Raw genomic sequence first — 24,479 nt, forward strand, 5'->3', positions numbered from 1 at the left:
GTGTCACGTCGTCCGTCCATCCATCCATCAGTGAGTCAGTCAGTCAGTCAGTCAGTCAGTGAGTCAGTCAGTCAGTCAGTCAGTCAGTCAGTCAGTCAGACCCTGAACTAGTACCAGAACCCACCACAAAAGGTTTGCCTTTCCAATGCATGTTTCCATTGACAAGTGCATTTAGATATTTACATCAGAAACTATGCTTGGTGTCTCGGTATAGTCGTCTGACAAGTTTACTCGGGGAACCATGTACTTTCTACATCTGCAGAGAGTATAGCTTGATGTGTTTAGTAGCGCTAGATATGTCTGTATTTCAACATTCATTATAGGACCTTTGACCATACAGGTGCATAGACTTGTTTGTCCACTAGATGGAGACATTATTGTACTCTTATTCACTCTACCATGGTTTGTAGAGAGCTTACTTTGGTCAATCATTGATACACATGATGTGACATTAGTAGCGCTAGATATGTCTGTATTTCAACATTCATTATTGAATTTTGACCATACAGGTGCGTGGACTTGTTTGAACACTCAAACTATGCTATGTGTTTTAGTAAAAGTATAGTCTGTTCTACTTAGGGACACTTCTTCTTTTCAAATCCACAGATGTTAACAGCTTCCTGGCTTGTTTAATCCTGGTTTTACATGTTAGGATTCTCATAGGTTAGTGTACCATAGTCATTCAAAAAGAAATTCCACATTTTCACTCCTTCATTGCCTCAAAGGAACATGCATCATGGGTGGGGGACAACATGTTTACTGTGCCCTTGTTTTCTTTGGTTCAGCTTCTTTGGTTCAGCTTGGTTCAGCTTCTGTTCTACTGTGAGTTAGTGAATAAATGAGTGATCGAATGAGTGAATGAGTGATTTCGCTCTGCTGAAAGGGTGATTGGCTGTAGACTACCATCCCTACAGGACCTGCCACCCCTACAGGACCTGCACGCCTCCAGGATCCTAAAACGGGCCAAAAAGATGGTGGCTGACCCCTCCCATCCCGGTCATGGTCTCTTTGACCCACTCCCCTCTGGCAGGAGACTGCAGTCCATCCGGAACTGGTCCACACACCACAAAAATAGCTTCTTTCCCACGGCCATCAGACTCATCAACAAGGCTTGTGTCCCCCCACAACATCCCCCTCCCACTGACTCTATACCCCCTGCACCACTTGCACATGACCTCTGATTGTTCCACATACCTCAACACACTGCACACACTGTATATAACATCACTCATCTACCACACTACACTCTGCACGCACACTGTACATACACTCACCACACTCCATTCTGTATATAGTACATAAATTGCATTTGTGCGTTTTTTGTACTGCATTTGCACTGTCGTGTCTTTGCACTGTCCTGTCCTGCATCCTGTCCTATATCGTCTGCAACAGCGTATGCCTTAACCCTAGTCAAATTCCTAGTATGTGTGAACCATATACATGGCTAATAAACAGTTCTTGAATCTTGAATCTGAATCTTCTTGAATGAGTAAGTGAGCAATAACTTTAATAATCTCCTTGGGGATTTAAAAGTAATAAATGATCATCTTTCTGGCCCTTATGGCCAGTGATGAAATAAATTATTCAATTACTAGTGATTAAGGTTTCAGCTAATACTCTATGTTCAATTGTGAACAGGAACAAGTTTAATCAGGAAAGTCCCTTGGACTTTTTTGTTCCACTAAATACATATCATACAGTACTCAATATTGTTTGTTCTTCTGAGTTTGGGTAATTTCCGTGGCTCCAGTCTCCTGTATATTTGCAAATAGCTGTTCTGTAGAACACAGTGACCAGTAGATGCCTGCTTTCTAAATAGAGTGCTCTACCAGCCTGCTGATTATACCAGAGAGTAGGGCACCAAACTGGCACTACGAATTGTGAAGATTTGCTTCAATTCTCACATTTTTACAGTAAGACACAATTTTTGTGGAAACCATTATGTGACAATGCTTTCCAGAGAGGTGTATTGATTATATTTTATATACATAATGAATATAAAATATATAGAATTATTTTATTTTGTTTCATTAACCATTACTGCTAACCCCTAACTCTTACACATTTATCATCCACACCTCATCCTAAATTAAATACAAAATATTAATACACACCAAACATGACTAGACTTACATCAAAACAAAACAAAAGATAAAAATCGACATAATCGCTTAGCCCTATCTTTTTCAAAATCATACTCCATATTCTTTTTAAAATCTTAGCACCATAAGCATCCCAAAAAAAAACAAAAAAAACTGAAATTGTCCCTTAAATAGTAACCTGAATGTCCCATCCAGTATCTATGAGTGTCCCTATAACGAAGCTTAACATGTAGTACTAGAATTGTGCTTCTAGGATTGAGGTCAGGAGGGCCTAACAGGTACATTCAGTCCAAAAAACTTAAATGGTGCTGTGGTCTCATTTGAAAATGCTGAGGAAACATAGGGCTTCTTGAGCACTCTATCTTTTATCTTCACGCATCAACAATCTTGAGATCTTATTATAAAAAAAGTCCTTTCCCACTTTCATCTGCCAAGTATTATTGTTATTAAAAGAGAATATAATTGTTTATAGGTGAGAATATTACTCATTCAGACTGTCATCCACACAAAAATTGCATTTATTTCACAACTGCTTACAACAAAGAAGGTGGATTATGAACAAGAGTATGTGATATCTACATCACTACATTATATAAACGTAACATGAACATATAAATTAGACTTATGTTGATGGTATAGGGCTACACTCTGGTAGGGTGAGATTTCTGCCTTCAAAAACTCAACATTGTCTTAGGAAAATCTTTCTTAGAAGAGTGCTAAACTGATGCTTTGTTTTCCAATATAACTGATGGGAAGGAAACAGGAGAGTAGCTATTAGCCTCTGGGAGAAACATGAATTGCAGCTTTTGAGCATATCAGCATCTGATATGAAAGAAATACTGGAGGCAAATCAACCAGAGCATCTAACATGGATTATTATCGGAAATACTGAATTGTTCCAAAATTGTTGGATAATGCAAGGACCAATAGAAAATACACACAAATAATACAATCCAGGAGCATGTAATCTGGCATACATACTGTACTAATCTAAGTTTTTAAATGTTAGACTGTGCCGTTTCCATCCGACTGCGAAGGTCCCTAGTGTCGTTAAAAGGGCACTTGCCGGCGAACTTGCAGTGGAAGACCTGATTGTAGGCCTTGCGGAAGTTCTCTGACAGGAAGGCGTAGATGACCGGGTTGATGGAGGAGTTGCTGTAGGCTAGGCAGTGGGCCACTACCCGAAACTGGAAGGACGCCTGGTTCAGGGGGAAGGAGCCGAACTCCACCCAGAGGTGGATGACGTGGTGAGGCAACCATGACAGGCAAAACACCACCACCACCACCAACACTGTCTTAACAGTCTGGGAACAGAGAGAGGAGGGATATGTTTAGTCATCTAAAAATGTTGGAATTGCTTCTGATGTATTAATGCCTGTCAATACATTCAATTCACAATAATATTCATTTGTGTTGCCTATTTGACAAAATGACATTTTGTCCCTATTTGACAAAATTATATTTCAATGCTATTATTTTGACAAAATTATGGTTATGAGGCCACTTGTACGTGTGTTCAGGATTAGGCCTAGATGGACAATATTCAGTTCAACTGGTGGTTGTACACTATGAGCCAGGTATGTATTTCATTTGTACTCGGAACCTGCAGCCCATGTCAAGCGAAGTTCACCAAAAGACTTATTATGTCAGACTGAGCTTCTGGGCATAACTAATGATAATTGTACCCACAATGCACCTAAACCTATACACCTATTAGAATCCTAACATTAGTACAAACACCAAAAGAGCTATAAATACCTCAAGCTCTGAACTCGGTGGATTTAGAAAGTAGATGGGCTCCTGAATATATAGACTATATTTTTACTAATACACCAGGCATTGTTTTTTATGTACAAAGCATACTGTATTTGGGGAATGGGGAAAATTGACCCGAGCACCCCCAGGTGGTTGGCTCTGGTACATGTGTAACGGACGCACGCACGAATGCACCTGACCTACGCACTAACGTACAGGGGTAGATCTAAAGTCCCTTTCACCAGATGAATGAAAGAGAATCATTGTACTGTAGGCTACTTACCTTCTTTTTAAACATCTCAGATGTTTTGGATATGTTCCTCAGCTTTTTATGTAAATGAATTAAAACCTGAAAAGACATTCCCACAGCAGGTACTGGTACTATTACAGGATCAGCTGTTCTGACAGAATGATGTTCATTTCAATGATGAGAATCACATTTATATTTTGGAACGGCAAATTGTTTTCAGAACGTTCATGCCAATAAAGCCACTGAATTGAATTGAACAATAGTGCATTTCATTCTTTTCATGGATAGTTTACATTTTCATATTTGAGGGTGGGCATCTACCTACATTGATGTTGTCATAATACTGTAGCCTTAAGACTAACAGAGAGTAGTACCAAGAAAACTCACCTTTGCATAACAGAAAGATATCAAAATCAGAGGTAGCAGGTAACCAAAAATGAACGTGAAAACCACGTAGACTTTTCTCCAACTATGGTCTGGCCAAACTTCCCAGCAAAATGTGCTATTTTCATCTGTCTGAACGATTCTTTGATACTGGGCAACAGGAACTGCCATGGCCAGTGCCAGGATCCATATCACGACCACTCCAACCAGCGCGTACCTCCCCACTCTGATAGAGGTGCCCCTTATCGCGTGGACTACGGCCACATAGCGGTCTACTGACATTGCCGACAATGTGAAAATACTGACCAGCATGGATACAGTGAAAAAGTAGTGGATAAACTTGCAAACGAATGCTCCGAGAACCCATGTCGGTAACAGGTAGACTGTGGACTGAGACGGGACGCAGAGAAGAAGGTAAGACAAGTCAGCTACGCTCAGGTTGAGCATGAAGATATTGGTCGAGCTCCTCGGATGGCTGGGCTTGCTGCGCGCCAATACACTTATTACCAACGTGTTTCCCAGCACACCAAGGATGAAAATAACCCCGAATATTAGGAGAGTGATGTGGTTATCTGTACCAATTCCGAATAAAGGTTCATGCGGCACTCTTTCAGTTGTGTTCACACTGAACCATTGACTTTGGTTTTCCATAGCCTAACCTACCAAATCCTTCTAATTGCCATATACGTGAAAAATTAGGCTGCATAATATTTTTTCTTTACAATAATAGTAATCTTACAAATGAATTTCAGTTAATGTGGGCCTGTTGAAGTCTTCTCCTTTGGTGAAGTGGAGTATGTTGACCTGATACAGTCCTACTACACAGTGCGTCTATAAAACGTCACGAAGAGCGCATCTTTAGCCAAGCCCACCTTTCCGGTTGCCATAATAGGCTATTGTTCATTATTGATCTCTGACAACAGTTCCCACTGCGTGAAGATCAAACAGAGAACCTCATTACTCCTTTATCATTTTTGCCTGAATGCAAAAACATTTTTGCCAGACGCACTCCCACTGGCATTGTTGCCAAGGCAGCAGGTCCCCGCTGTGTGAGATGGTCCATGAAGTCCAGGGGAGATATTAGGCTATTATTATTATTATTATTATTATTATTAGTAGTTGTAGTAGTAGTAGTAGTAGTAGTAGTAGTAGTAGTATTGTTGTTATTATTATTATTATTATTATTATTATTATTATTATTATTATTATTATTATTATTATTATTATTATTCATCGTGTGGGTTCGTTGTTACGTCCTCCTTTCCTCCCAGGCTCGGGGCCAAGGGGCTATCCTTTTACCACCCCGAGCCTGGGTGAGGGGGTCACCTGGGCTATATATCCGGGCACACCTCCAGGAGCCATGTCACCGTTTCGTCATCCACATCCATCAGGCCACGCATTCCGTTCGGTGTCCGATATATCGGACAGTCCTGGAGGACGTGGTATGCGGATTGTTCCTCGGCGCCACACTCGCACGCTGCACAGGATGCCAGGCCCCATCTGTGCATTGATGAGCGGAAGCATCCGACGCCGGTCCGGAGAAGATTAAGCCTCACCCACGCCGGTCTAGGTAATGAAATCACAGAATCTGGAGCCTCCCACTCCGCACGCCAGATGTAGTCCGCCCATCCTCGCAGGCATCCTGTCACGATGTGCAAGGCTTCGATGAGGTGGGTGTGAGTGCTGCGACACCGCACTGGTGTGCAATATTCACTGGTCGAGTAGACCAGGGCTAGGCTGTTTTTGCGCCGGTGCGCCAGCCTGATTGGACCAGTCGCCTCATCAATGTCACATGAGCTGTTAACTTCTTGCGCAGTGACTTGAAGTGTCGGCGGAACGTGAGCTACCTGTCCATTGTCACGCCAAGCTAGGTTGGTTTGGCGCAGTATGGCAGGAGTATTCCATCGGTGTACATTCAGAGCTCATTCTTCGCTTGGCTTCCTTGTTGTTAAGGTGGAAGGCCACCGACACCATCTTTGCCTCGCTGAGCTTCAATCTCCATTTCCAGAGATATACCACTAGTGTCTGCGTGTCCTGGCTCAGGGTCTCCTCCACGGCCTGCCAGTCTTCAGCTGAGTACACCAGCGCGAGGTCGTCTGCCTAGGCATACTTCCTGGAGACTGTGTTCGGCAGGTCGTAGGTGTAGATGTTATAGAGGAGGGTGACCAGGACAGATCCCTAGGGGACACTGTTCTTAAGGCGTCGCAACCTGCTTCACTGTCCACTACCGGTGGTGAGGGTAAAGCTGCGGTTTTGGACGAGCTCCATGATCATACTGACCATGTGTCTGTCCGGGAGCAGGTGGAGCAGCTCGCAGGTGAGGCCGCTGTGCCATATGGTGTTGTAGGCAGCCATTAGGTCTATAAAGACGGCTCCGGCCTTCTTTTTGGCCAAAAAGCTGTCCTCGATTTCCTGAGTCATCAGAGTGACTTGATCTACGGTCGATCTCCCACGTCGGAACCCGGCCTGCTCCTGTGGAAGCAGCGGGTCGATGATTGGTTCGATACGGTTGTAGATGAGGCACTCGACGATCTTCAAGGGGATACATAACAGAGACATGGAGCGATAACTCTTAGGGTCCCCTTCAGGCTTGTTCGGCTTAGGGATCGCGACAACTAGGGCTTCGAACCGTGCCTAACAACGCCCCCTAGCTGTTATAAAATCACTATAACACATGGCCTCTCGTGGTTTATTGCTTAATTCCATGTTGAGGGGGCAGAGTACATAAAAGCCTTTTTGCAAATCTCAGTCCGAACTCTAGGAACAGTCATTGTGATAGAGTCCTGGGATCGCAACCCACGAGAGCTAAGTTTTTGGCTTAGATACACAGCTAAATAACAGGGGAGTCTGCCCAAAATGGCTTTATAAATAAAAACATACCAGTGAGTTAGCCGTCGTATAGAAAGAGCAGGCCAATTAACTTTAAAATACAGCATACAATGATGAGTGAGGGATCCACAGCCAGTGACAAACTTCAAAGCTCCATGATACACAGTATCCAACATGTGAAGACATTGGACAGGTGCATTCATGTACAACACATCACCGTAGTCTAGGACCGGCAAGAAAGTCGCCTCAACCAACCTACGTCTTACACCAAAAGAGAAACAAGCCTTGTTTCTGAAAAAGAAACCTAACCTAGCTTTTAGCTTCTTTACCAGACTCTGTATATGATGTTTAATAGTGAGGTGGTTGTCAATGGTTCTTTTGGTTCAATACTGTAGCACTGTTATTAGTGAAATCAGAGGATTTGTCCATGCTGATTTTATGCAGTACTCGACAATAATCACCCTTTACAGAAGTATGTAAATTACATGGAATAACACTGTTATTTAACAACATAGCAGATTTCTTACAATCAATGTGTTCCTAGCTCATTAGAGGTGTGTTCAGGCGTGTTTAATCATCAGACAGGTGGCACTGCCCTGTGATCTCAGATTGTGTTATCCCCATTAGATAGAGGAGTCTGCTCCCCTCTCAGACCTGCCTATTACTGTTACCATGGCACTGAGCTGCACTGAGCACCGAAAGATAGAACACAGGTGCGGCAGACCTACTTCCTAAATGATGTGAGATCTGAGATGGGTCTGCCTGCAGGAGCCTGTGGCTGGTGGTGCAACTGCGTCCTGTCCTCTGGTCGTTGGTGGCTTGTAGATTCTGATTAACTGAACTGTTTTGTTTTGTCATTTTCTGTCATATAATGAGAGAATGGACATAATCTACAGGGACAGTCTGAAGTGCTGAGAAACACATGGGGGACTGCAGTTCCTAACCTAAACAGCTGAGTGCATACTTCACCTCTCCTTAGCCTAGACTCACTGTATTCCAACTTACTGGAAGATAACTTAGAATGGTGGTGTAGTTTCATGAGGTTTAACTGCTCTCTGTTTCTCCAGGGCTGCTGTTGGGAAAAAAATACAGGCTCCGGTAAGCATGTTAGGGCCTTGAACCATTTCTGACAGACTATAATAATTCAATTACATGGTTGTTTTTGTTGTGTATACAGCAGTATAACATAAACTCTGGGGAAAATCTAGGTATCGCATCATCTACGTATGCCCCATGGAGCCATTTCATGGTAATAAATATGCACTGCCTCGACTGAGACCGGCTTAATCACAGAGTAAATGTACCAATCTACTGTACACAGCACTCTGTAAGTTAGCAGAGGTTCAGATGGTATCACACTGATGTGCTGTTCAATGCAGGCTGCCCTACCTGAAACATTGTGTGTGTGTGTGTGTGTGTGTGTGTGTGTGTGTGTGTGTGTGTGTGTGTGTGTGTGTGTGTGTGTGTGTGTGTGTGTGTGTTAGTTGGAGCAAAGTCTCATCTCTAGCTGCTGCTAGCTGGACAATGCTTGCTTGCGTATCCACTTTTTCAGAGAGGATATCTGACATTAATGACCAAAACACTCACAGGCCTGACAATCATCACAGAGATGTCAAATATATGTGTAGAGGATTGTTCTGTGGATCATTAGACTTTCAAACGAAAGACTATAAAATAATGCTTTTATTTTTACGTGTATATCGCAAATGCTCATGCATGTCCGTTTTCTACATGTAAAACTGACATATGAGCGTTGAATAAAAACTTGAAACTTGAAACATCTATCAGTCAAATTAAAGGATTAAAGTGAGGTCCAGCTACTGGGAACTCAGCGCTAATGGTGGGCTCTCATTGTGACTGTCATCTTATTGCCTTCCCCTTTCTGTCCCTGATACTTAAGCAATAAACCACTCGAGGCCGTGTGTTATGTGATTTTATAACAGCTAGGGGGCGTTGTTAGGCACGATGCGAAGCAGTTACTACAGCTATTAGTGTAAAATAAACACATAGCAATGTAAAATATTAACATTTATTCAAAACGAAGCATAATTCCCTCAATTCCGGCAAGCAAAATAGTTCCCCTAACAAAAGGGTTGCAAAGCAACAACAACAACTACAATGCATTGGATCAAATGGGAGGCGCATTCATACTGAAAATGGAATGATATGCGGTCCCAGGTGTGTGTTACAAAGTATTTTAACACGGCTTCCAGCCAATCAGAATCAAGAACCAGAACTAACCGTTGTATAATTGTGAATCACACATGTTGTTGACGAAGCCCTACATGACCACCTCGTGTACTGTAATAGGCGGTTGGTGAATGAAGACATGGCCACAGTGAACAGTAGGCTAGTTGATGACATCATTCGATTGACATTCAGCCTCAGGCCAAGAATAGGACTTTTGACTGCCCAGCTTCCTGCTTCTTAAATGGCTTCTGTCTGGGGCTGCTGCTGAACAGTATGTTGACTGGCATCCGTAAAGTCGAGCCTAGTTTATTTCACGATATTGAAGTGATGTTTCATGTGGGCTTCTCTCTGGGACTAGCCCATTGTGTGGAGGTGAACTCTGATGACCTCTGAACTCATAGGATCAGCTGTAAGACCTTAGATTGGTCATTTGGGCTGGTAAACAAATCAGTGCCTCAGTGGTAGAAAGCCAGCGATTCCATCAACACTTGGCAGCAGCCAGTGTCCTTCGCCTTGGAATAATGCTAGCATTTGTTTTCTATCACAATATCATGCTCTCTTGTTTGAAAAAAAAGGGCCAAAGGATATTTTTGTGTCACTGCTTTGAAAGAGTTTCATGAATGCCTTTGCAGAAAAAAGACTGATAAACAAATTCCAAAGATGTCCTTTGACAAAGAGTAATCATCATCTATAAATCTTCTATTGTGTTCTGTCACGTGAAATTCCTGTATAGAAGTTACGTATTTAATTGTTTAAAACGTTGTCTTATGCTACTCTCAGTCCTTGCTCTTTGGAATAGCCCATAGAATTTAAAGGATCCTGCACAATTAACTCCACTTTTATTACTTAAAGCATTTCGATTTTACTTTTAAAGTAAGCCTACTTAGGAGCCCAATCTGAAATTCACATTCAGTCCTACACACCAGGCTGAATATGCTCACACAGATTGTCAGCTAACCAATCTCAGCACCCATCTCTCTCCTGCCTAGACCTACAGCAGTTGTAATAACTGTTGTAATAACTGTTGTGATAAAGAGGTATAAGTGAGTCCTCTCAAACAAGCTACTGTGTTCCTCCTCTCTCCACACGTGATGAAACAGAAGAGAGCTTTCTCTGGGCTCTGCCTGGTGGGCTCTGGAGGCACACAGTGCCCAGTGAAGTAGCAGATTCTCAGCTGCTGTCGGAGGTGGGTGTCTTGGTCTAGATCAACATTCCTCTCGTGGTTCAAGGATATCTCCCGTGTTTTGTGTCCCACAGCTTTCCTACATGGCCGCTATTGTTTTCCCTGTGCTCTCAACCCTCTGGCCGGAGGAACAAAGCCAGGAGTCTTCTGGACATGAGGGCCCGTGGTCGACCCACTCTCTGCATTCCTGGTCTCTATCCTTGTGGAGTCTGTGGGCGCAGCTCTGAGATCCTTCACAGTAGGCAAACAGATGGCCTTCTGTATATCATGACATAATGAACAAACATGTCTGTCTCCCCTCGAGGGGTCCTCCATCTTACTCCATTTATAGAGCGGCCAAGAGATGTTAAAACCGTGCCACTACTAAGGCTCCATCTTGGCCACATACTATAGTAAGGAGGCCTATGTGTACACAATGGAATTTGTCCACCCATTCAGCGTAACTCCATGGAATAGCACAACCGTGCTGAATGATCAGAACTTGAGTTTCTCGGCTGCTCTTGGTGATGACATCTATGTCAGTTGGCCAAGTTCAAATTTAAAGAACTGTAACAGTTTAACCACAGTTACTCTGTGGTTGCTGGATGCCCCTGGTCTTATAACAGTGAACAATTAACCCTGTGCAATTACTTGTAAAACACCTCTAACATCAGCAGTTTGGCAGGACCCAGGTGAATTCTCCATGATATCAAAGAGCTTTTTTTTCTGATAATAGTATGCTATTGCATCTAATGAACTATACGCTTCTCTCTCGGATTGAATTGGAATTGGAAGAAAGCAAATTAGACTTTCAGGAACATCAGTTGAGATTTGTGTTTTGGGATTCATATGCTTCCTCTTCTATGATCCTACCATTTTATTGTGGCTTAACTGTTCCTCTGGATGCAAGCAAGTTGAAGCAACTGTTGAATTCTACTCCAGACTTTTTCACACAAAGCAGGTCTTTTTGTGGTGTGTGCTAAAGTGTCATGTTTTCTAGAAAAACATAAATATTGTATGCACTTTCAAATTCTTTTCAAGGCATTCATCTCTGTTATATTTTATCTCTGTCAATGTTCTCAGTTCTAAATGGTTTAGCTCTGGGAGTTTCCCTGGTCTTATTCGACATGAAGAGCCAACCATCAAACACAAAAGCCATTTGTTCCCAAATATTAATATGCTAATGCTAGTGTGTTTTCATGCACAACACACCCTGAAACAAAATCAGCTTTGTTTCATGGCACTGTGATGTCTCCATGGACAGAGCAAGTTTCTGGTGTTGCTATTACTGTAGGTGCTCTCAATGAGACAAGTTAGAAGAGCTACTATAGTTCATGTAGTTCATTAGTTGCCAGATGCATTGGAGATTTATGGAGAATTATGAACTTACTAAAATAGTGTGCAGTATGTGCTGTCTGATAATTTGTCCCTTAAACAAGAAATGCACAAGGAATAGGCTTTCCATAACTCAGCACTAACATTTGTTCTCTATTTCAACAGATAAAGTAGCCTGGGTCCTGACCTTCAAATCTGCCCACTAAAAGTTTGAAGTTCTCAACGGAGTGTAATGAGTTGATAATTCTGTCTGGTATAAAGCTACATATAAAGTGTAATTTCAACAAAACTTTAACAGTGATTGTTCCCTTTTCTAAGTCAACTCCATATGGAACATTGGGCAAGTGTATGTCCTATTTGAGTATAATTCATCAAAAAGATATATGGGGCTCATTTCAACAATACCCTCACAGTGCTGAAGGCTGTTTTGCATCAGGGCCCAAGTTCAGGCTCATATAGATGACCCTTGTTGTCCTTCTGGCCGGGTGAGGCAGATGGGGAAGGGAACAATGGCTGGCCCTTGCAGAGGGCGGCAGTGACTGACTCCACAGGCACTGAAGGTCCAAAGAATGTCTGGAGTCAGGCCAGAGCCCTGGACGCCGCCGCTTCTGCCGCCACCGCCTACCCCCACCTGACCTGCCTCATCTCCCATGGTGCCCTGGGACAGAGAGACTACACCTTCAAAGACGGCCCCTCCTCGTCAGACCGGCGGCGAACTACCCAGGAGGAACAGGGCAGGCTGTGGACAGAGCTGGGTTTGGATTGTGTGGAAAAGGACTTACTCCAGGAGTGTAGCGTAGAGATACAGAGCGGTCGACCCCACCCGAGCTAACCAAGCATCAGTATGGCCACAGCAAGTACCTCAGGGCAAGGCGGCTTTGGGCTGGGCAGGAAAAAGAAGAACCCTGGCCTCTTGGACCAGATTAGCAAATTCTTTGGAGGAGACAAAAAGAAAAGGAGCAAGGTCAGCAAGGTGAGCATCGGTGGTTCCTTCTCCTGACCTCGGTATTGATTCATTACCCATGGCCTCTGATTCATGGAGGTCCGGTCTGATGATGGGCCTTTTCAATGTGTCCAAACAGAGTAATTCAAAAAGGAGTGGTCAGACATAGAGACGGAATACTTTCAGAACTTACTGTTAGGAAGACTATACTATACTGTTCCTTTTCGGTCTAAAGATGAATGATTATGGACATTGAGGGCATTTTAATAGACTGTTATATCTACTTTTTGAAATGCATTGATCTCTTAGGGGTCAATTTAAAACAATGCAACTCAGTTCTGAGTTCATTCCTGACTTGATCCAGTTTGGGGGAGAAAATGGAGATCATATACTAAGATATACACATCTTGAGTATCTAGAAAGTCGCTTCAGAATTTCTATATTCAATGTAGCTGTGAGAGGCAGGCTCTACAGTCCCTTAAACATGGGCTGGTCCTTGGAGGGTCTCTGCTCAAATTTTCTCGTTTTTAGCACATGCTGCTGTTCACTCGACTATCAGCAGGGGGATACTTTTAAAACAGACAACGACTGCATCAAAACAGTTCATAGTCTTTTGCAATTATAAGTTCACACACTTTCTCACAGTTTGGTCAGCTTTGGGTTAGTACACCAGCCTTAGGCAACAAACAGAATTTCCCATGAGATATTTCTGTATGAAGCAGCAGACGGTCCGCTCTTGGCTGGGTTACATGCATGTCAGTCAAACACCCCTCAGACACTCAGAGCTCCGTTCTTACAGACTCTTCTCCAGTGTTAATTCATCCCTTGGAAGCAGCAGCAGTCGAGTGACTAGAGTGAGTAGAGAATGCTTCTGCTTGCTTCTACCTGAATTATGCACTTAGACAATGTCCACAGTACAAAGAAACTGTATAAAAGGAGGGCCATACAATATCTGAGGTCCAGTACACTCCAGTTGTTGTGTAACAGTGACTGATATGACACTGGAATGTTGTTATATGTATGTTTTAGTGCTGTTACATGTATGTAGTGAGTGTTGCCGTTTCAATACACCCACAAAGGGAGATGGGATCTCAAGAGAACTTTGGCTCAGACATCAACACTTTTGCGATGTAAATTTAAGTTTTAAGTAATTCAACATAGATATTTTAGGTCATGCATTAAAATACAGAGGACACTCATTATACAGGGGGAATGCACTTACACAAGGTTTCCCAATACTCATCTTTATGCACTTAATTTAGTTTCCGATTCCCTTAAGAATTCGTACTGTCACAGCAGGGCATAGAGAGGATATTATTGCCTATTATCCAAAGAGTGGCCAAATCTGGCTTGGCCTTTTTAATGTGGGTTAACAAGCATGCTATTATACCATACATTAGTTGTTTAACATCTACAGTATGTACTGTAGGTCATATTAAGTTAGGGTTAGATGTACTGTCAATAGATGATGTACACGTAGCTGACACACTTGGTCATGTAATAGCCATCAGTGGATATTTGACCTCTGGTCATCTCTGCAGGGGTCGTTCCGGGGTCATCTGGCAGCCTCTCCCCCGCGCTCTGCTGCCTCCAGCCGTCGTGGTGTTGATGATAATGCAGTAATGCATTTCTTCAGGAGCTTATCAAAGACGGTATAGAAAACTTTCCTGAATAATCTTTGGTGTCATGGATTATATTATGGTAGAGAAAGAACAGTGCATTTCTGTATTTCCAAACTATTTTGCTTTACTTTTACTGAAGTGGATATATAATATTCTTAAAATATATGGTATGCTCTGCTAGGAATGGAATGCAAATTGGGATAGAATATTCTATGTTTTATCGCTACAACTTCAGTTACGTTTGGAATTCATTATTCAAAAAGTCATAGATAGAAGCACTAACAAAATATTAATCTTAGTCCATCTCCCATTGGAACACTGCACAAGTCTCCAGTTTGCATATTTACAAGAGTCACTGAACTTCTCAGATACAAGATAGAGCTTTGATTGTGCTTCAAACTGCAGTATTCAGCACTTTCCTTTCTCTTACCTTTTTCTCTGGAGTTGCTGTCTGTACCTTAATCCATAAACCTGTATCTCATTGCATTCAAAACCGATAGAGTTGGTTTTGGCAAAATTAAATTACTTGTACATTAGAGAATTAAGTCACATTGTTCTTTGTTCTTTATTCCTCAGGAGTCTTCTCCACGTCCCAAGTCCAGGGTGAGTCTTATTTGCTCCATGGAGAGTTTGTCATTATTGAGCGTGAATATCATTGATTTCTAGGGGTTGTCCTACTGTAACTTCACAGTGTTTTTGATTACTTTGATGCACTTGATCTACTGTCATTTCTAAATGTCATGGGACTTATACCCACAGCCCTCCTGCTTCACTACACTGTTAAACAACATGACATGCATTAATAAAATGCACAACTATTGCTATCTAATAGTCTATCCATGGCTCCCATTTCATCATCTTAGTTTGGGCCCGTACAGTTAGGTGTCATTGTGTAAAGTATTATAACAGGTGCAGCTTGGTCAGGCAGATCTCATGGATCTTCATGGTCCTCTCTCTCTCTTTCATGTCCAGTGGAGGGAGATCTTGGGCTTGGTATGTCATTCAAACAAACACTCTGACCTCCCAGCTCTGTGTGTAACCAGAATACAATGACTCCCTGTGAAGACTGTTCCTAATGGGTCAACTGTGTCCTTCCACTCTACCTAACCTGTTACTCTTCCAATTCTACTCCTCTTCCTATTACTACTACTAAGTACTGTACACACATTAGTACACTTTTAGTCTGCCCAAAAATAAATTACACCATTTAGTTAAAGTTTAATTCGTTCACTTTCACACACTCATTCACACTACACACTAAATATTGTTTTCCTTAAAAATTAATATTTTTTGACTAAATATAATACATACAATATGAGTTGGCATTTCTATGCTGTGAGGCCTATTGTACATCTCAATTGTACATTCTGCTTCAATTCAGAGCGACTCGCTGCTTCTGGATGACTTTGAAACTGCCCAACTATTTCTGAACCGCAACTGGTAAAGCAGCTCTCTCAGGGACCTGACTCTCTCTTTCCTCCCTCTCTCCTTCGCTCATTTTCTCTCCACTCCGACTCGTTTGCCTCATCAAATCTATTCAGCCCTCTGTGATTGTGAATTGTGTGCTCTGGTGTGTTCTCTGGTGTGTTTCCTCTCTCACCTCCCTCCATCTCCTGTCTACAGTGAACTGTCCTGTGTGTGTGGTGTTGTGTGTGTGCTAGATGTGCTCTGAAGTACTGCATGCCTTTGTGTCCCATTTTCTCTTTCCTAAAGGTCACTGTAATGCATTTGAAAACTGGTCATAATACTCTAATTTTCCCCTCTGCCCGGTCTCCTGTCTCATTCATACCACTCTTTTACAGTAAAAGATCACTGAATGAAGTCAGTTGTTAGCTGACATTGTCATCTTTCCCTTTCCTTAGATATATTGAATAGTAAAAAATGTATGAGGTGATGTGATGTTTCTATCCATTAGCTTATAGCTATCGAACCATTTTTCAAGTAGTTCAGTGTCAGTTTGGTGCCCTCTTGTTGACTGCCTGCCACCCCACGAGAGCCAAGCACCATCATGGTTTCTGTATGGCTAAAAAGCATCTTGTTCTAGGCCTCGTCGCCACGTGTTGAGGGTGCGAGGTCGCCATATAGACATCGCAGAGACCAAAACACACTGTCCAGAATCTTCAACCTGGTGAGCTCTCCTGCATTTGCCCCAATGTTATTTCAATGCAAGTTGTTTAGCTTAGTTATAAGGGGTATAATCAACGTTGTTGTCTCTTGTTTGTGTTCACCTCTCAATGCAACAGTGATGATGCTATCATCAGAGATCAGTGAGTAGTCAGTGAGAAGTGTAAACTAGCCATATCCATCCTGCTTCATTTTCATCATTCATCCGTCAGCTAATTCCAAGAGGATACTGTATTGCATGGTATTATAGTGTAAACAAACTACATGCTTATCTGCACCAAAAATGTACAACTGGGTCCTTTCAGTTGCATTTCCTGACATTTGGCCTATTTGCACTACAATACATTTTTATGTGTGTTGTCTTCAGGACCTCATGTTTGTGTAACTACCTCAGCCCACTTTCTCTAGAAGTATGGGTTAAGTCCCACAAAATGTGATGTTTGACAATCAAAGAACTATAAAGTTTAAAGTATAAGCATTCATAATCAAATCCTCTCTCGTGGGACTGGGAGCTGCAACTCAAACACTAGTTTCTTTTCCTGGCAAGAGAGAGACACTCTTCATATGAACTATAGCACACACTTTCAGAAAGACTTCCTCTGATCCTGTTTACAGTATATCCTGTTAATATCCTACAGGGAGAAACCAAGGCCCGTACACCCCCGAAACGATGGAGCACCATCTTCTGAGCGCAATACAGACGGGGAACCTGTGCATCCAACAGAGAGGGGAACAGATGAGGCAGAGGAAGATCTCCATTTGGCAGACTCACAACCCCCCGGCAACATTAACACACTAATACCAATCTCCTTCGTATCTAGACAGTGACACAATCTTGGCACCTACTGTGATACACAGCTCGCTGGGTTCACTGTGTCTGCAGTCACTCGGGGTGAGAACTGTGGATGAGCATGTCAGTCAGTAGACTCATAACTTATGCATTCTCCTACAGACTTGACTTTTTGGCTTTTTCAGATTTTTGGAAATGTTTAGTTATAGTAACATCTGTCTCAAAGGGCTATTATTCACCTCACCTTGGTCTGATGGTGCTAGTGTTTGCTGTTGATTGGTTCTCCGTGGCCTGTGTTTTTTTCTATTTGTTTCCTGTTGGCAGCAATGTATGCATAAGTTTCATGTGCCCATCTGGCTGCTTTTAGAAACCCCCTTCACACGCCTGTGTTTTGTTTTGTATGTCCTGCACCTTTGTGAAATGTAGACAGGAAGTATTTGTGGTTGTTTTTGTTGTTGTGTAGATGTTTGTCATGTGAAAAGAATGTTGTAATGAGATACAGGGCATGTGCATTTACAAAATGTAAAGTGAAACCTACCCAAAGATATTATGGGCCCTAATACATTTACATTGATTGTTGTTTTAGTTATATTGTATGGTCTAAATTGAGGAGTTAAATCATGAATGTACAGTTATGTTATCCAAGCCTATTAGATGCTTAGAGCATATGCCCTTCCAAAATGCACTGTTACACTACTGAACTATGAAAAAGTAGGACAGCTTTTTATGAATAACTTATCTAAAAACTGTTTAGGGAACATCTAACTCTTACCTTTCATAACTACAGTGTTGGTTTGTGGATTTAATGCTTTTCAGGTATTTTTGAGATTGGTACAGTAGATGGGTAGTCATTTAAGTGAGTTATAAAGATGGTCAAATTGTACGTTTCTGAGAGGTCTAAGGAATCTGTGAGGAACTAAGAGGGTGAAAGAGGAACGTGTAATTATACAAAGTCTCTCTCAAACTATGCTTCCATTTTATCCGTGTTTTTTATTAACGATGTCACCTTTCTCGTGTTCAGGTAGGCCTTGTGTATGTTCACTGTGTGTTCAATAAAAGTGAAGATTAAAACCTGAAGAAAACCATTTTACGAGGGTGCTGAATATAACCGACTGTACACTCGATGCTAGTTTTAGAAACTGATAGAGAACCAGAGTGCTGTGTTTCTGTAAAATATGTAGCTATATTTTGTACTTTTCAGGCTAACTTTAAATAAAGATATCTAGATTGGCAGTTTGTTCTCAGAATGGATGTAACGATTATACTTTGACACAGAATCACATTAAAACTTCAAATTATAGTACTGTTGAATATGGTTGATTTTCAGAGAAATGCCTTTTAATATGATCCTGTTAGCTATTTCCTAATTATGATGATTGACCTCTGAGTATGGCTGTCGGCTTGAGTTTTCGGTAAGAAACGGTGTCCCTCTTCCATAGACTTATGAGATAAAGACATTCCATGGCTGGTACACTCTGTGCCAAACACCATTGTTGTGGTAATTGTCATAGAAATTGTAGTTTCACCACCTCCCTCAACCTTTCACATCTAATCTAATTTATGACAGGATGACCTCCAGGAGGTCAACACACCTAGACGTTGTCTGCTCCAGAATAACCATCCTTTGTCCCATTGTCCCTGCAGAATTACCGCCTTTTCTCATGTCACGTGTCTGTATTCTCGACCACTGTTGATGATGCCTGCCATTTAATATGACTTGCACAATGGGTTAGCCAATCACATCCCTGAGAGCGTCATACCTGTGTATTGCTTGAATATAAGGCCGCACAAGACCAGACTGCGGCACTTCTGCTGGATGAACCACTCACGTGCGTTGTCCTGAAGTCCTTGCGCTCGTATGTTTTCTCAATAAACCAGACTTGACCTGTTTGAGCGAACCTTGGCAAATCCTTTTTGACTTTAGATCAGTTAAAAATCTTCTATAGAGATAAAGGCCTGGGCGCCGAGGCGGCGTAGGTTAACTTGACCAAACAAGGTCACAGAAGAGACCAGAAAGACAGTCTTATCGGAGAAGAGACGACGGAGGGGGGACACTCAAACCACATAAAAACGTTGCAACGAGACCAATACTTTGATTTGGGTCCAGACAGCATACAGAGAGGTCAACTGTACATTAGGCCATGCCATCGTCTTTTGTATGTCAAACCTTCTGTAATAAACCGCTTTTGCTTGAGGCTCAAATCCCGTGTTGGAGAGGTTCATTTGGACTACACCTGAAAAGGAGACACTGGACTGTGTGGTATTCTGTGAGATTGGGGGCCGTCTTTTATTGTCATCAAAACACAACGCAGAGCTAAATAAGGACAATGACAAAAGACAACTCAAGTCATCAGTACGCTGTAGGTAGAAATATAGTACGCTGTAGGTATAAGTAGGTATGAAATATCTTGCTTCTGACCTGCAATGCCATTTTGGGTCAAAAATTAAGATTGAAAGACAAATCACTGACTTCCTCTCTATTCCATTAATTTGTATCAATGCTGTCTTTTGACACATTGTATTATAAAGGTACCAGAAAGTGGATATTTCTTCAAGCATGTTCCTGTCTCTCTCTCTTTCTCAGCATAAGCAATGCTCCCTTACTTCCACAGGAGTCCACATTCATAATAATTTAGAGAAAGTAATCATAGGCCTACACTCAGATTTGGACCAGAGGACTATCACGTCGATGCACAGTATATGACCTTTTCCTTGTTCTCATCAGTTCTCTGACATGGTTAATCAAATGTCAGAGGTACTGCAGCTCCACACCTCTCAGGACGCAGTGTCATTCACCAAGAAGATCTGGCATGTCAAAGAAGATTGTAGGTTATGAAAGACTACATCCTAATGTTTTCATTTGAAGTGGAAATCTGTGGAAATATCCAGGCTAACAGAGCATCAAAGCACAAAGTCCATTATCTCATTCTTTGACTGGCCCACTAATACTGAACATTTATGCTGGAGGGTTTGTTATAATAGTAGGCTTTATCAGGTCGGTATGAGCCCTCTTTAATTGTGTTTGATAACCTTCAGATCATTGCAAACAGATCATTATTGTTTGAGCAATTAATATTTCCAATTAAAATGTTATTGCCACTCATTTTGTCCATAGAGCATGCACTACAGGTAGACAAACATACAGTACAATGTGCAAACATGATTTTATTGGCTTAAATACAGACAGACAGACTTAAATGCACACAGGCTTATTTAAATATACACTGACTGCTTTATATTTCAATGTATACCTGTTCAGTCATTGAATAAAAACATTTATAAAAATTAAAATAAAAAAAATACACTAACTGGTGTTCCTATCTAGCTTCACAAACTATAGAACCATGAGATTCACATCTAGCCCAAACATGACTGTTCCCTCTTTTGAGAGGCTTATGACATTCTACATGCTCATTTAAAGGGGCAGAGTCATGCTTGTTTCAGTTGATATTATTTAGATTAAATGCTTAAAATCTGTGTAGGCCTTTTTAAAATCACAATGAGTTTAGCCATTTCTAATGGGGCTAACTAAAGATGGAATCGCGGGAAAACTTCAAAGGGCAAACACGTCCAGTGGTGTCTTTTGCCTTTGAAGTTTTTCTGTGATTTCCACAATTCCGTCTTCCATGTAGAGAAGGAAAACAGCTATACTGATTGTGATTTTTAAAGGCCTCCAGTAGCCTTAAAGGTTAATTAAACTTGTGGAGTGGATGTTAACAAAAAGGTGTACTGTAACATTTTTTGACCCATTAAAATATTTTTTTATTTAAATTATATTTTTTACTGAACTTATACTCCAGTAAATTCAAATGTGGCTGGTCCACGCTTCTCAATTTTCAGCTAAACCTATCCCTGGCTTCCTCCTTGAAGCCATCATTAACCAGAGTCCTTGGCTGATCTCCTAACACATCCTCACGTTCACTCGCCCTGCCCAGCATCCCACTCATACCAGCCTCCACCTCCCCCTGGAAGTCCGCCTCCTCCACCTTCACTTGCCCCACTTCCGAGAGGAAGCCTTCCCCCTCCTCAAACCCATAGCCGTAACCATTGTCCATATTGGCAGCTGTGGCATTATTGCTACCGCCAGCAGTGGCGCCGCTGTAGCTAGCCGCCAGCCTCTCACACCTGGCCTGGTGCCTCAGGAAGCTGTCCCTCCAGACGACCTTCTTACCACACAGGCGGCACTCGTAGGGCCGCAGGCCTCCGTGGGTCTTCAGGTGCTTGGTCAGGTGGTGCTTCATCTTGAAGGTCTTTGCGCACACCAGGCAGCCAAAGGGCCGCAGGTTAAGGTGCTGCATCTTGACGTGGCGGTCCCGCATGCTCTTCAGGGTGTAGGCTTTGCCACAGTGGCAGAAGTGCACCTTGCCTGTGTAAGGGGCCCCGGCAATGGAGAGGGAGGAGGACGAAGAGGGAGTGGGGGGTGAGCTGGAGGGAGGGAACGAGCCAGAGGTCGGGGATGGGTGACTACCGGAGGCAGGGGTCGGGGCACCAGCCTGGCCCATGTTTGCAGAGGGCCAGTTCAACTCCGGGCCGCCCAGGGGAAACTCACCGTTATCAGGAGAGGTGGGCACCAGAGGCCTCTGGGAAACCTGCCCTGTACCATCTTCAATCTCATCATAGGTGTCCCCACCAAAGGCCCCGTCCGCAAACCGTCCGTAGTCTACTTCCTCCTCCTCCCCCCCCTCTTCGTCGTTCTCCTCCTGTCCATCTTGAGGCCGGGCTCCTGGCTGAGACCAGGGACTGGTCTGCCAATGCAGCCGACTGGCCGTCGAACCCAGGCAGGAAGGACCAGGTATTACCTCGTCTGGTTCACGATGGGGTGGCTCCCGCCCGTCTTTTTTCTGTGACTCATCTGGGTTCACTTTGCCCTCTGGCTGTCGGCCCTCTTCCTCACCTTGGTGTGCGGTGCTGCGGAAGTCACCTGGAGGAGCAAAAAGAACAGATGGCTTGAAACTATCACTTGAAGAAACTAGCTATATTATATGAGAACAAATTCAAACTCAGGTCAATGTCTTGATCCTGTCATATTTTGCACTTACCGGGGTGTCCTGTCTGTTCTGATCGCAGGCTCTTCTCCACCTCCACCTCTTCACCCATTCCTTCATCAGCCTCAATCCCCCTTTCATTTGCCGTCTTCTCCTGAGGCTCGTCTCCGTAGCCCCCTCCTCCACTCTCCCCCCTCCCTCTCTCTCTGCCATGCAGCCTCTCAGAGCATGAAGGCCCCCCGCGCAGTCGAAGCCTGGCTCGCAGTCTCAACCCCTCCCCAGACAGGCCTCCATGATGTCTCGCGGTCGTGTGGCTATGGTCTTGCCCTCCTCCTCCTCCTCCTCTCCCGTCATGACCGAAAGGACTGACTTTGCTGCTGCTGGACATCCACACTTCCTCACAGCTGGAGTAGTCACTCTCCCCACTGGGCCCAGGGAGGGAGTCCAGCTGGGAGTCAGCGAGGTGCTGGGCTGGCGAGGGCCTCGGCCGGCCCCACCTGGGGAACTGCTGAGGCCTTCTCCACGTAGCCAAGGGGGGCAGGGTGTCTGGCCTCCTCTCCTTCTTCAGCCCCTCCCTCTCCGTGTAGAGGCAGTCCGTGCTGCTAGGGGACTGCTGCCTGGAGGAGACGCCGTGGTGCGAGGCACTGGCGGCGGCATCTCCCAGGGTGCATTCCACCGGGGGCCGGGGTCTCTTAAGGATCTCGGTGCACTTGTCCACGATGTGCCACATCTGGAGGAAGCTGGCCACGGTCACGTAGTTCACGATATCCTCGCGCACGATGGTCAGCTGACCTGTGTAGGCGGAACTCAGGACGCTCTCGAAGGCCACAGGGTCCATGACTGAGGGCAGAGACACAGTCGTCACGTTCTTCAGGAGGACCTGAGGTGAGAAATAAACCGCTGACTCACAAATGTCCCAGTAGTAGTAATACACCAAGTGGTGAATCATAACGCATAAGTAACAAACGAAGTCAACCCTAACAATAGTAACAATGTAATCTATTGTAATAAGGAGATATGGGACAAATCCGCCATTCCCCCTGCAATCATTTGAAACGCAGGAACACCAACCTGGTCGTGGAAGTAGGGCGAGGTGGCAGCCAGCACGCAGCGATGGGCTCTGAACACCTGTCCCTGCACCTGGATGGAGAGGTCACAAAGCCTGCCCTCCACACGCTGCTGGTTCAGGCTATCCAAAACAGACGCACGCACACTGGGGAAGCACACCTGGATTACCGACCCAACAGCGGGGTTGGAGCCACTGCCTACGTTGTCCATGGAGGCCTGTATGGGGAGGAATAACTGGATGAGTTGACGTAAGACAATGCATATCACCTAGCTAAGAGAATGCATATCACCGTGCTCCCGACGCCAACACTGGTAGCTGGACATGTATTTTATCTAGCTAGCTAACAAGACATTTACCAACAGCAGAAATGCAAACATAACGTAACTGTTATCTGGATAGGGGTGACAAGCTAGATGACGTTAGCTAGCGTGCCTAGTTAGCTAGCACTAACCAGAAACATTACCTCCATTTTATAGCCTGACCCAGACCCGAAAATCGAATGTATATTTGTCTATCTAGATACACACTGTAGGCTAGCTAATAGCCTGTATCTATTCGCGTTGTGTTGGCACTTGGTCTTCGTTTGGCGGCCAGTTAGCTAGCTAGCCCTAGTTAGCTAGCCAACTAGCTAGCTAGATCACACAGTTATTCTTCGTCTGTGATAGAGGTACAGCTTGCAACCAACGCAACGTCAAAAGGCGTGTTAACGCCACCTACAGGATTGTGTGAATATCAAGCCATAGTGGGGAGGGGGCGGTAATGGTTCTCGGTATGCAGATTGCGGCTTTTATCAGTCTGTCCTTCTGGTGGACTAATTTTATTATTTCATTCCATCATCATAGAAAACGCTGTTTGATCAGTGCCCCCCCCCCCTCTCTCTCTCTCTCTCTCTCTCTCTCTCTCTCTCACACACACACACACACACACACACACACACGC

General features: G+C 43.5%; 3 protein-coding genes across 3 annotated transcripts; 1 reads left to right on the forward strand and 2 right to left on the reverse strand.

Moving 5' to 3' along the window:
• Positions 1 to 3,100: 3,100 nt before the first annotated feature.
• galr1a (galanin receptor 1a) lies at positions 3,101 to 5,142 on the reverse strand (the record flags this gene model as incomplete). Its single annotated transcript, XM_084454988.1, has 3 exons — positions 3,101 to 3,406; positions 4,141 to 4,206; positions 4,495 to 5,142. 3 exons carry the CDS (start codon positions 5,140 to 5,142, stop codon positions 3,101 to 3,103), a joined length of 1,020 nt encoding a protein of 339 aa, XP_084311114.1.
• Positions 5,143 to 12,851: 7,709 nt separating this feature from the next.
• mbpa (myelin basic protein a) lies at positions 12,852 to 17,385 on the forward strand (the record flags this gene model as incomplete). Its single annotated transcript, XM_084455091.1, has 6 exons — positions 12,852 to 12,971; positions 14,492 to 14,593; positions 15,149 to 15,175; positions 15,545 to 15,565; positions 16,617 to 16,700; positions 17,335 to 17,385. The coding sequence occupies 6 exons, from the start codon at positions 12,852 to 12,854 to the stop codon at positions 17,383 to 17,385; spliced, it is 405 nt and encodes a 134-aa protein (XP_084311217.1).
• A 3,251-nt stretch (positions 17,386 to 20,636) lies between these two features.
• zbtb22a (zinc finger and BTB domain containing 22a) lies at positions 20,637 to 24,107 on the reverse strand. The gene is made up of 4 exons (XM_084454800.1): positions 24,004 to 24,107; positions 23,543 to 23,755; positions 22,526 to 23,351; positions 20,637 to 22,407 (listed from the first exon to the last, which is right to left on the reverse strand). Exons 1-4 carry the CDS (start codon positions 24,007 to 24,009, stop codon positions 21,323 to 21,325), a joined length of 2,130 nt encoding a protein of 709 aa, XP_084310926.1. The 5' UTR covers positions 24,010 to 24,107; the 3' UTR covers positions 20,637 to 21,322.
• Positions 24,108 to 24,479: the final 372 nt, after the last annotated feature.

This window comes from Borostomias antarcticus (genome assembly GCF_949987555.1).
Source record: "Borostomias antarcticus genome assembly, chromosome: 21".
Lineage (NCBI taxonomy): Eukaryota > Metazoa > Chordata > Actinopteri > Stomiiformes > Stomiidae > Borostomias > Borostomias antarcticus.